At 47.0% G+C, this 13,398-nt stretch overlaps 1 protein-coding gene across 3 annotated transcripts in view; it reads left to right on the forward strand.

The window, feature by feature from the left end:
• The window catches only part of Erc1 (ELKS/RAB6-interacting/CAST family member 1), a 99,932-nt gene that overhangs the window by 67,476 nt on the left and 19,058 nt on the right, over window positions 1-13,398 (forward strand). For all 3 annotated transcript variants that reach the window (XM_048335261.1, XM_048335262.1, XM_048335263.1), the window contains one exon: window positions 13,124-13,268. In XM_048335261.1, coding sequence (XP_048191218.1) covers window positions 13,124-13,268 — 145 coding nt within the window. The remainder of the gene's footprint in view (window positions 1-13,123; window positions 13,269-13,398) is intronic.

The following is a 13,398-nucleotide window of genomic DNA, read 5'->3' on the forward strand; positions in this document are numbered from 1 at the left end:
CAATATTACAGAATTTGTTCTTGACGTTGCTTTTTAACACACAAGTTCTTTTCACTGAAGCAACAGGACCACTAGGGTCTGGGCATAGCTTGGCCCCATAGCTGACCATAGTGCTGCCATTGTAACAGATCTTCATTGTATTGGCATGTTATTACAGATTTTGCCTTTCCATTTAGATTATTATAAATCATATTTTACACTATAGTACTCGCTCAAAAAGAATGAGACGTGTCATATATATTTACTTAAAAATAAACAAATTATATTTTGACATTGCCACTGAAATAAATTCATGAGTTGAACTCACCATGGAAAACAAAAGCCTGAGTTTGGACAGTTACTTTAGGTTTTGAGAAATCACAAAAATGCACCAAGCATGTTTGAAGTTATGTTACTACTTACAGTAAGGTTTCTAAAGTGACAATGAAAATAGGGCCTCAAGTTCATGATCCTTCTGCCTCAGCCTTCCAAGTGCTGGATTACAGGCATGTACCACCACACTGGCTTCAAGTTACAAAAAAGGCAATACCGAGCACAGCGTGCATAGTTTAAGAAGGGGAATAAGAATGTGTATATGCACAAAACTACTTTAGACTCATCAGTGGAGGATGGAGAGCAAGAGTGAGAGAAACAGTTTATTTTAAATTTCTGTGTCTAGAACTCAGTGGTAGAGCACTTGCTTTAGCACATGTGAGGTTCTGGGGTTAGTCCTTAGCATGACAAAACAAGCTAAAATGTGTATTTATTACCTCTAGCATATACGTTAAACTAGCAGATACCTATCTTATAGACCTGTGAGGATTAGTAAGAAATTAGACGTGAAGATATATAGCAGAAAGCCAGCATGTAATATGTGCAACAAATAACTCTGTATAAGTTATTCACGTAGGGTGAGATGCGGAGACATTATGTTTGTAGGGATGAAATTTAGCACGGAACGTCTGTTACCTGTCCCCCTCTCTTGAAATGTGTGCAGGCAGAAAATAAAGTACTTGTTCTTCTAGGAAAGGGGCCAATTGCCCCGACATGATTTTGTGATTGAAGCCACGATGATAGCAGACAAGAGAACAGTAAACATGACCGTGCGTCATGATGCGTGTAGAAACAGATGTGGAGTAGCAGAGGTAGTGTCCGCGTGAGTGCAGCGCGTACTGGGGAGCCGTGACTAATGCAGACGATCCTTGAGCCAGGTTCGCGCGCTGCCGGGCAGGTGTGCACTCAGGAACCAGCGTGCGTCTGTGGGCGTGTGAAGGAAAGCTGGTCTGCTCAGAGACAGGACAGCCCAACTGCTGGTGTCTTCTGCATTGAGTTTTGAAATAGGATGGGTACGTGTACAGTGCAAGAAGAGCAGCTTCTGAAAACAAGTATGTACAACCCAAGCAGTGTTTCCTCTTTCTGTGCTAACTTCTTAAAAGGACAGCGTTAAGCGGGGCTTGGTGACTCCTACCTATAATCCTAGCTATTTGGGAAGCGAAGAACGGCAGGATCACTTTCAGGATAGAAGGTTTGGAAGTCAGAGATAAATACACATGACAGTTGAGGCTTAAAAGGAGGAGAAAAAACACCATTACTGGGCATTTATTAAGTGCTTTCTGTGTTCTAGGCTGGCTTTGAACTGTAATCCTCAAATCTCAGCCTTCTGAGTTGCTAGGATTACAGGTGTGGTGAAGCCACTGGCATCTGAGTAGAGACGTACTCTTTTCTTTCTTTTGAGTATTTAATGCCATGCCACTTGAAAAAACTTCCAAAATGTTATAGATAACGAGAACCAATGCAGGTTCACACGAGGAACCCACAACTTACCTAGACTCTGTTCTCGGAATGCGCCAGTGTCTTCAATTCCTGTCTGTGAGTTGGTAGAAAGTAGAACAAATCAGTGGCAGCGGCAGCCATGACCACATCTCGCCCAGGGAGAAATTAATGAGTGGAACTCACATCCCCAAACCGGAAAGGCATTGGGAAAACATTTGGCTTAGAAGGATTGCTTCTTGTCCTTGTCTTTTCTATACCTTGGAGTGGCCATGTAAAACCCCCTCTACCAGAACGTTCTTCTGCTTTTCCTTCCCCTAAACTCTGAACATCTGCGAAACTTGACCCAGTGCTCAACAGCAACACCAGGAGTGGGTCGGAGGTCTCGCCTCCGCCCCCTCACATCTTGGCTTTCCTGCTGAAAGTAAATTAGGATGGGCCAATGGGGTAGATGAGTTTGGAGAGTTCTCATCTGTTCTGGATTTTTCTTTTGCTTCACAGAAGCCAAAACAGCCAGGAATTAGTGACTGGTTCCGAGTTCTCTCCTCCTTGGCAGCTGCCTGGTGTCCTGATGAGGTGCTAATGAACTCACAAGTCTGCCTGTGCTGGCTGGGTGGGAAGGAGCCCAGACAGCAAGCATGCCTCTCGCGGGCGGGAGCCCACCAGCCCTTCCCCTCTTTCACAGAACGCCTCTCGAGGTGGTTCACAGGTGGATTTTCCTGGACCCAGGTCAGAAGTGTAGGTTCTGGCTCTCGGACACCTGGGAAAGGTGTGCATCATCTCCCCCTTCTTGTGACCTTGGTCTCCGGCAGTCACCGGGGACCCCCGGCGGCCGGCAGAGCCCGAATGCCAAGTGCCTTTCAAAAACAACTCTTTCCCATTATCTCTAACGTACAGTGTGCCAAATTAGACATTCCAGAATCATTAGCTGTTCCTGTTTATTTGATTTCTAGAGTGCTTTCTGGCTGTCTGGAAGTTAATTGTGGATGGTTTTCTCGAAGTAAGTGGTCCCGTTTCGTTTCCCATCGTGCATGTTGCCAGGCCTATTGTGTCAAGGGCAGTTTTAAGTTTCCTCGCCAGTGAAGTATTTACCAGTCTATCCAGCCCCACTCCAGGGGGCTGGCCACGAGGGTTGTTTCCAGGGCCCCCCTTGGGTCCTAAAGCCCTGGAAAACTCAAATCCCTTGATTAAAATGGCCTACGCCGGCACCAGTGGCTTATGTCTGTAACCCCAGCTACTCAGGAGGCTGAGATCTGAGGATCATGATTCGAAGCCAGCCCAGGCAGGAAAGTCTAAAGTTCTTATCCCCAGTTAGCCAGCTGTGGCTCAAGTGGTAGAGTGCTAGCCTTGAGCAATAAATAAGTATACACACACATACCCAGGTCCTGACTTCAAGCCCCAGGACCGGCACACATGCACACACATGCACAAAGGTGTAGTATTTATACACACCCCTCCCCGTCCTCCATATACAGGGCAAAGCCTGCCACTTAGGGAATGGTGCCAGTGCAGAGAGGTAGCTTTTACTTTGCCATCTGTGCTGGCTGATCTGCTGGTGAGGACCCACGGGTACAAACCTCCCCTCCCACCCCCGTACAGCAGCCCCCATGGGAAGCAGCTGGATGGGAGTATGCTGGAACTGTGCTAAGCCTGAAGTATCCGTGGATTTTGGAGCCTTTTCAAAATCCTAATAAGGAGAAAAACAAAAAGACAGTTGTAATGGATGATAGTCTCTATTGTTTGATGTTCCTATCTTTTTTTTTTTTTTTACCAGTCCTGGGCCTTGAACTCAGGGCCTGAGCACTGGTCCCTGGCTCCTTTTTGCTCAAGGCTAGCACTCTGCCACTTGAGCCACAGCACCACTTTGGCTTTTTCTATATATGTGGTGCTGAGGAATCGAACTCAGGGCTTCATGTATGCGAGGCAAGCGCTCTACCACCAGGCCACATTCCCAGCCCACCCAGTCTCTTTGACCTGTTGCCCAGAAGTAACTGTCCACCGGGACAGAAAGCTTAAGGAAGCCCTGCACGAGCCCAGACAGTCGCTCTGGAGATGTACAGGTGAAGCACATGCTGTAGGGAGACCGCGGGTAGAATAAATACCCCTGTCCGGGTTCTCTGTTTCGCCCGCCCACCCGTCACGCACGCTGCGCCCACAGCCCCTTCCATCCCCTGTACGCATCACTTCTGGCACTAGGCAGCCTTGAAATGTTTATTAAGAAAATAGCCCTGTTTTGACGGACAGGAGTTGGAGCCCCTGGCCTCACACCGAAGTGACCAGTTTTTCCATTACCAGCTTCATCCCTCAAGAGATGCCATTTGCCACAGCTTGCATTCCCGCCCCCCCACCCCCCGCTTTTTACTGTAGCCCTATTGCTAAAATACTTGATGGGATATTCAGGTCCTCACCGTGTTGGCATCACAGTGGGATCTCACAGGTTCAGAACTCCACGGCTGATTATGTTGGCACGAAAAGGCCCCATTCCGCATCACACTTGAGTGGGCACCGTGAAACCCTGCTTCTTGGAAGCACATCCCCCTCTGGCTCCAGGGTTTCGTGAGCGTGGTGTGGCTATGGAGTGCTTCGGGGGCTTTGTTCATCACTCGGTTACTTTGTCCCTGAACATAAATCAACAGCATGAGGACCTGAACTCAAGTCCTCGTACCATCACTCCCCCGCTCCACCCCCGCCCCCCCCAAAAGTTACGTAAAGAGATCTCGCGTACTCTCGGGCCAGCTTCACACAGATTTATCTCTTGAGGTTGACTTGATACACTCTGAGTACTTGTTCCTTAGAGATCCATTCATGCTGTTGCAACTCTCCACGACGGTACCTGATAGTCTGTGGTACAGTGTGTTACATTTAAAGCTCTTTGGCCCCTTTTTTTATTTAAATGAAATTGGTCATTTCCTTATTGTTGGATTTTTAGGGTTCTTTGTATCTTTTGAATATAATAGTTCTTTATCAAGTATTTTCTCGCAGTATATGGCCTATGTTCTCATTCTCTTGTCATCTGAGATTTTTAGCACACTATTTTTCGAGATAAAAATACAGAAAAATACAAAGCTTCTTTTTTTTTTTTTTCTTTTGCCAGTCATGGGGCTTGAACTCAGGGCCTGAGCACTGTCCCTGGCTTCTTTTTTTTTTTTTTTTTTTTTTTGGCCAGTCCTGGGCCTTGGACTCAGGGCCTGAGCACTGTCCCTGGCTTCTTCCCGCTCAAGGCTAGCACTCTGCCACTTGAGCCACAGTGCCGCTTCTGGCCGTTTTCTGTATATGTGGTGCTGGGGAATCGAACCTAGGGCCTCGTGTATCCGAGGCAGGCACTCTTGCCACTAGGCTATATCCCCAGCCCCCCCGGCTTCTTTTTGCTCAAGGCTAGCACTCTACCTCTTGAGCCACAACGCCACTTCTGGCTTTTTCTATATATGTGGTGCTGAGGAATCGAACCCAGGGCTTTGTGTATATGAGGCAAGCACTCTACTACTAAGCTACATTCCCAGCCCAGAATACAAAGCTTTTATGTGCTTTTTAATTTTTTCATGGAGAGACATTATGAATATAAACAATAGGACTCCCACTTTTACATGAGTAACAGAGGGTTCCTTTTCCAGCTCTCATTATGAGTCCCATTCACAAGTGTCTTTGGAAGGAAACCCAGAGCTCATCCCACCCCCAGGGTTCAGTCGTTTGTGGAAACATCACAATATATACAGCTTCAAAAGGCCCCTCCAACTTTAACCTAGAACTCAGTAATGCAGTGAAATCACCTTCTCCTCAGGGCTGCAAAAGGCCTTACCGTACCCACGGCCTCATTGGCCCCTCGTGCTAGCCACTCCCCACATAGCCCTGTGCCACTTAACTAAAACGTGTCTCAGGCCAGGAGTGTGGCTTTGCGGTAGAGCGCTTGCCTAGCAGGCACAAAGCCCTGGGTTCGATTCCTCAGCACTACATAAACAGAAAAGGCCAGAAGTGGCGCTGTGGCTCAAGTGGCAGAGCGCTAGCCTTGAGCAAAGAGAAGCCAGGGTCAGTGCTCAGGCCCTGAGTCCAAGCCCCAGGACTGGCAAAAAAAAAAAAGAAAGAAAACACCAAGTGTCTCAGGACAGCATTTCAAGGTTGAGTGCCCCTCCTGGCTTCCTTGGTCCCATAGAAAACATTTAAGAAATGCCTGCTGAACTCTGCTGAACCAGCAGAGCAGGAGAGGTCAGAAGAGGAAAGGGCTCAAGAGGCGCTGGGAAAGGAAGAGGCAGTGTGTCTGTGTGTATTTGGGTACGTGAAAAATGCCCAAATAACTGGAGCATTTTACTGGAAAACTTAACATGGAGCCAAACGTGACTGGCTGAATCTCACATGTAGCTCACATTTTTCTGTTCTTACCGTTTTCATGGGATTGTAGGTCGCTGTAGCTAGAGTAGGCTTAGAATTCATCTTACTGTGGGAAACATCCTATTGAAATCTGTGAGTGAACCTAAAATGTGATGATTTCCTGTTCTCACGTTCTGTTTTAACTTTGGAAGCAAGCATCCTCTAGCTGCGTGGTGGTAGTGAGTGTCTCAGTCTACTCCGGACTGAATTCAAGCCCCAGGAATAGCACACAAAAAAAGGAAATTTAGATAAGTATGCTCATATAGACACATGATAATATCAGAATTTGAGGGAAATTTATATATGTGTATACACACATACATATACACTATATATTTTTTATTTTTTGCCAGTTGTGGGGCTTGAACTCATGGCCTGGGCACTGTCCATGAACTTCTTTTGCTCAAGGCCAGCACTCTACCACTGGAGCCACAGCGCCACTTCTGTCTTTTTCTGTGTATGTGGTGCTGTGAATCGAACTCAGGGCTTCATGCATGCTAGGCGAGCTCTCTACCACTCAGCCACATTCCCAGCCCTAAAATAATATTCTTAATTAGAGGTTATTTATGTTTTTGCTTATTCTGTTTTCTTCTTTTGTTTCTTTGGAATACATACAAATGTATATTATCCCGTGTATATTTAGGATTATTTTGAATTCTTTTTTTTTCTTTTTTAAAACACAGTGTTAGTGTAGTCAGGTTGTATATTCAATCATATCTCATAGGTTTCATCCCAGGGCAAGAGAAACAACCCCATCTTCTCCAGGAACATTTTTAAGCAACAAAAATAATGTCTTTTATAAATTAAGAGACAAGAAAGCTTTCCATGTTTGTGAGCCTATTTTCTAAAGCTACAAACCAATCTTCTGAAAAAAGAAAGTATCCTGCATTGCCCATGCTTCCGGGCTTAGCCACGAGCCCCTGAACTAACTTATGACAATGTAAAGATGCAAGTGTAAGCATTCTTCCTAAACTGTCTGGCCTGTGACAAGCAGTGGAGCCTGGGGGGAGCATTCCAGGGGACAGTAATAACTCATCAACCTATGCACTCCCCCCCCCCCAGATGTCTTCTACCTAACACAGGAAACCCCCTCCCCCCGACATACACACACAGCTGTTTCTCCCAAGCCTGAGCGGGGAACACTAGTTTCTGTCATCCTGGTAGCAAATTGATAGCAGATGAACCATACGGTCGTTGAGTTATTGATACCGGAAGGTGAATTATGAGCTCAGTCTCCTCTCTGTACCCCAGGTACCTCACACACGGCCTGGAGACTATCTCAGGTGTTTCGACATTGAAACAGTCCCCACTTTCTCCTTAAGGCAGTGTACTGCAGATCCAAAGATTAGATGATTTCTATAATCAAGACTCCAGGCAGCTCTTGGTTGTGCATGCGGGTGAAAACTGTGTGCCGTGGGCCTGCCGCACTGCATTCTTCCAGCCCGTGTCCTGGAGAACCGACTCAGAATCCCGTGAAGCCGGTGAAGAGGCCAGCAAGCCCTTGGTAGCACTGGGTGGAGAGGTGGTGCCAATGTGTTTTCCATCCAAGGCTGGAGAAGGCTATGTAAACACTGGGCAGCGACAGAGTACAGGGACTCATTGCTGGAAGCTTTCAGGAGTTCTCGAAGCAGACACCGAGATAAACGGAGCCATTCTGGACTTTGGGCTCCGAGAAACAGTGTGAGAAGACTTTGCTGTCAGGACTTTGCTAAGGCCAGAGGACTAGATAAATGGCATGGTGCAAGGGAACAGGTGGCAGGTGTGCCTTGTTTGGAAGGGACCTTGTTTTTTTTTTTGTTTTGTTTTGTTTTGTTTTTTGGCCAGTCCTGGGGCTTGGACTCAGGGCCTGAGCACTGTCCCTGGCTTCTTCTCGCTCAAGGCTAGCACTCTGCCACTTGAGCCACAGCGCCACTTCTGGCCATTTTCTGTATATGTGGTGCTGGGGAATCGAACCCAGGGCCTCATGTATACGAGGCAAGCACTCTTGCCACTAGGCCATATCCCCAGCCCCGGGACCTTGTTTTCATATATAGACAGAATGTGTTTTGAGGTTTTTGTTCATGTCTACTCTCAAATACGCTGCTGGATACTGGGAGCTACGTCTACTGTTCTAATGCAGTTAAGGACAAAATGCAGGAAAAGACCATGTTCATCTCTTCCCACACCTTCCCCTGATACTGCAAGTCCACTTAGCTTTGTCCCTGAAGGCACATGCTGAGCTTCTCTGCCCCAGATCCCCAACCAGGACACATGGAGTTAACTCTCAGTCCCCTGGGGTCTCTGATTGGCTTTGCAGAAACTCTTCAGTTGACTAGCTATTTTTAAAAGGAGATGTGAAGAAAACAGAAGATCCTAAGTTTGTCTATCTGTCTAGTGATAGTCTTGTCGCACAGATAAGAGGAAATTTGCCTGTGTTGTATTAGAGGATATTCTCCTAAGCTTGCTTTTGGAGAATCTGTTGGCTAGAGTTAAACTATAAAGCTAAATCTGCATAATACTTTTAAAATCTAGTAATAGTCAATATTGTGAATATCTGCAGCATCAGACCTTACTAGATTTGATGGCTTTCACTGTGACTTTGGAAGATTTTTCTTTTTAATGTACTTACTAGAGTAGGAAAAGTATGTTTGATTATTAAAAATCCAATCTTGATGAACACTGTGGAGAACCAGGGTCACCATTCATTTTTCTGATAGTCTTTAAAATCAGGCTATCTTCCTATAAAGCAGTGAGTCTCAGAGTGACCTGAGTACTACTCTCTTTTTGCTGTCTTGGCTGGGCCCCGGTGGCAGACTGCCTGCCCGGGGGGATTTCTTTAGGAAATGAGATGATGAGTAGAAGACTGGCGGCCGACTGCACACTGTGGGTAGAGATGAGTTACATAACGGATTGGATGGGGAAACAGCAGAACCAAACGTTGATGGGGTCCATCAAGAAGAGAATGTGAAGTTCAGATTTCACCTCCATTGGAGTAGACGAGGCCTGCGTGTCTGTGACGTGAAAAATAGCCAAAGTCCAGGTCGTGGATGTGATGAAACAGTTGTGTACGTAGCTGCTTGGAGGAGGAGGGAACCGTAGTAAATCCTGGTGATGGCTGTAAACTTCCAGCGTCGTTACAGCCCCTTACTCAATGGTGACAGAAGGCTGATGTGTTCTCAGGGATTCAGGAATTATCAAGGGGATTTTGAGCTCTGTTGGCCTTGACTTTTGTCTCCAGTTTCTGAAATGTGTCCAGAGGGGGGAAGGGACTAGACGGAGAGGTATTACTGATTCCTGAAGTTCAGATGCCACTACAGAGCTCTTTCAGAGACATCTTGATTCTATTAGAACTTGTAGGTCAAAGGGCAGGATCAACTGGAGTGGTGGTTTAGCTCACAGGGAATCCGGTGACTAGGCCCCTGTAATGGCTTCTGGATTCATTCTGCTGCTGCCTGCCTTCTTGTCTTGTGGTAGGCCATGATGGTCCTGCAGCTGGGGTTACTTAGCACTTTGAAGGGGCTCCTGGCCACATGTCCCCCCTCTTTTTCTTTTTTTTTTCTTGATCAGTCGTGGGGCTTAAAGTCAGGGCCTGGGCGCTGTCCCTGAGCTTTTCCACTCAAGGCTGGTGCTCTGCCACTTTGGGCCACAGCTCCACTTCCGGTTTTCTGATGGTTCATTGGAGATCAGAGTCTCACGGACTTTCCTGCCCAGGCTGATTTTGAACCATGATTCTCAGATCTCAGCCTCCTGAGTTGCCTGGGATTCCAGGCGTGAGCCACCAGCACCTGGCTCCCCTTTCCCCTTTCTTAAACTGAGGAAGAGCACTAGGCCGGAGGCATACGTACACTACCTGTCCTGTCTTACCCTCTGAGGGCCGCAGAAACAAAATCAGATGCACTAGCAGCAGCAGTGTCTAACCTCTGTTGGGGTCCCCTGTCCCTGTTAAAGCAGGGGACAGCCATCGACTTCCATTAAAAAGGAATTACCTCTGATCCTTTTATTTTCTTTTAATCTTTCCACAATGGGTATATATTCTCCTTATCAGAAGATGTCCTTTTACAAAGAACCATATTGTATTGAGAAGGTAGCCACTCAAATAAGATTATTTTTCCAAATTCCTTTTTTTTTTCCATTCTTAATTTCATTCCTTTTGAAAAGTGGAGGGCTCGCAGCAGAAGTTCTGTGTCTTAAGCCAGATGTGGTAGAGTTCCTGAGTGCTGGGGGGTGCAGGCCAGCCTGAGCGACATAACAGGACTCTGTCCCCCATCCCTCCAAAAGCAACGCCACTGCCCCAGTGATCTCGTAAGCCTCTACTTGAATTACCTGGAAGGCATTCCGCTGCATTTCCTGCTAAGAAGTCACTTTCCCGTGCTCACACCCTTCGAATTTTTGACATTTGGAATAGAAACTGTCACCTGTTCATATCACATTACCATCTGGAAATATGACATTTACTCCCAGAGATTAACCGTACCGTCCTAGCTGGCCAAACATACCACTTAGGAAAGACTTTACAGTTCAGTCGAGGTGCTTCAGCAGTGTCGGGGAAGTTCTACGGTTTCATGCCATGCCCTCCTCAAGCACAAAATACAGCTTCAATCCCACCACTGTAGTTCGCGTTCAGTTGGGTACTGGTGAGTCAGTCTAATTCCACGAGCCAACTGGTTTCTGTTGTGTCCGGTTTCACTGGTCACCTGCCACGTGTAAATCCCGCGGCTGTCCCTCGGAGAGAGAGCACTGGTGTCATTCCAGCTTCTTGTATCCCAAAAGGGAACAGATGCCAGCCTTCTGCAGGAAGCTGTCTACTTAGACCATCTTGAACCCCTTCACCTTTAAGCTCATTTCACCACTTAACATAGCTTTTTCAAGTGGTCAGGGGATATATTTAGACTGTCATTATCCTCCAGTGCTGACTGGAGCCTGGTGGTGTAAAGCCATCTGCCATTTCTTAAGAGTTGCCTAGCGTGGAGACAGTGGAAAGCAAAGAGCCTTTAAACCAATTTTCGTTTCCAGCCGTTAGTACTGCTTGCCGGAGTTCAGTACAGGGACGGATGGGAGTAAAAGACATCCCTTGGACTCTTCCCCAGGGTGGTCTTCCAGTTTCTGGCTCAACTAAAACTCTCCCATATGGCTGCTGTTGAAGCTCAATTATCTTAACAAAAGACAGAAACCAAGTTAAACTCCAGCCACGGGTTCTGACGTATTTTCTCAGGTCAAAGCTCAGTCCACTTATGTAGTTGCTGTAAATCAAATCTTCCTCCTCCCATGAAAGATGAAACACGAAAGACGAGAGAGCCTGGAGGGTGCGTTTTGGACTCTGAGGCTGATTTTCACCAAATTCATTCTGATTGTTTTGTGAATTTCTTCCGTCTCCCTATCATTTGGACATAAACCTTTTCCTTTTGGGCATAAACCACAAAGTTGTTGCCCAAACCACACGGAATCTGTAAAGTTTAATTGTCTCAAAGAGTTCTGGTTATTTGCAGTAGAGTCACAGTAAATTCTAAACTTATTTGCGTTGATGAGATAAAAAGAATCGGTCAGCTTGCCCCAGGAACAGGCCGTGGCTCTAAATCTGCTTTGCTCAAGTTTACAAACTGAGCAAAACACATTTTCATGTGTTGGGGAATATCACACTTGGCCCGAACCCACATACTGCTTTTCAAGGAAGGAGTTAAGTGGATAGAGCAGAAAGAGACGGGAGTGTTCTCCCTGAACAACAAAACCTTGTTTACTTTTCAAGTTCAACTGCAACTCTATCTAGGAACTGTTATAAGAAGCAGAAACAAAACAATGAAGCACAAAGTTGTTATTACAGGACTGGGAGTGTTTCTTGGTGGAGGAAAACTGGCTGGTGTGTGTTTTGCCCTGGGGTTGGTGGGGCAGGTGATTGATAGATAGGTAGATAGCTAGACTGGTTTTGTGGAAGAATCCCCATGTAAAGTGACATGGTGGGCAGGTGGAATGAGGAAGAGTCAAGGCTGGGCAATGGGCCAGACACATCCCAGGGATGAAAACCACACCGCTCAGGCTGTTCCGTCCAGAGCAAAACTTGGACTGCGGTGCAAAGTTCCACAAAGCGTAAAATAGCCAGCCAGGAGGAGCCTAGCCAAGGATACTCCAACCATCCTCACTCCTGACCCTGTCGTCTTCCTGCTGTGTAGCCCATGGCCGGCCGGCCGCCCACTGTGTCCATTTCACTGGCATCCTAATAACCCTTTCTTTTCTGACCTCATCATGTCTTGGCAAATTAATTTCTTTACGAGCCCTTAACAGCTCCAAGTATCCACGATGATCATTTTTTAATGATTCGATGGTACATGTGTATGTGTGTGCGCCTGAGTATGTGCATATACTGGGGCTTGAACTCAGGGTGCGGGCGTTTTGCCTTAGCTTTTTCTCCCCTCAGGTGCTCTACCACTTGAACCAAAGCTCTACTTTCAGCTTTTTGGTGGTTGATTGAAGATAAGAGTCTCACGGACTTTCTTGCCACCGGTTTCAAACCACGATCCTCAGATCTCAGCCTCTGGAGTAGCTAGGATGACAGGCGTGCTGCAAGGCTGTTTATATTCCTGTGATAAGAATACTTAGCACGAGAGCTCTCTGAGATTTTGGTGCTGTACTGTGAGTAGGGCTGAGAGATTGTGATGCTTGGCTTGTGTAACTGCTGCTTTGTCCCTCTCCCCCTCGGTCCCTGACCACTGCTGTTCTGTGCTGCTCACCTACGTGAGAGACAGAACTGCTGCCCAAGTGGGCAGAACTGGCAGTGCCTGCCCTCTCCTCCGCCCCCCCGCTGCCTCCTCTCCCTTAACATCATTTCCACTGGAGGATCTGTCACTAAATAGCCAGATCACATGATAAAGACTTTGAGAGTCAGAAAGAGCCCCAGGCTTTCCTGCTCAGCCACTCCAGGTGCAGACCTGGGCAGGCTGTGTAAACTCTCTATGCCCTGGCTTCATCACCCAGAAAATCCCGGTCATGGTAACTTGTGAGTATTGCCGGGAGAGTTAAAGTGTTGACATTTCTTTTGCAGGCAGGAAGCTCTTCTGGCTGCCATTAGTGAAAAAGATGCCAATATTGCTCTTTTGGAGCTTTCATCCTCTAAGAAGAAGACCCAGGAGGAAGTGTCCGCCTTGAAGCGGGAGAAAGACCGCCTGGTACAGCAGCTCAAGCAGCAGGTGAATGTCTCCGGGCGGGCTGGGGGGGCAGCCGTCACCCCCACCGTGCTCTGCTTACACCTTTGCCAGCTTCCGTTTGGGGGCCTCATGTTTCCTACTAGACAACTCATGGGGGGTATCTGGTAATTTT

The sequence above is a fragment of the Perognathus longimembris genome, chromosome 27 (genome assembly GCF_023159225.1).
Source record: "Perognathus longimembris pacificus isolate PPM17 chromosome 27, ASM2315922v1, whole genome shotgun sequence".
Taxonomy (NCBI): domain Eukaryota; kingdom Metazoa; phylum Chordata; class Mammalia; order Rodentia; family Heteromyidae; genus Perognathus; species Perognathus longimembris.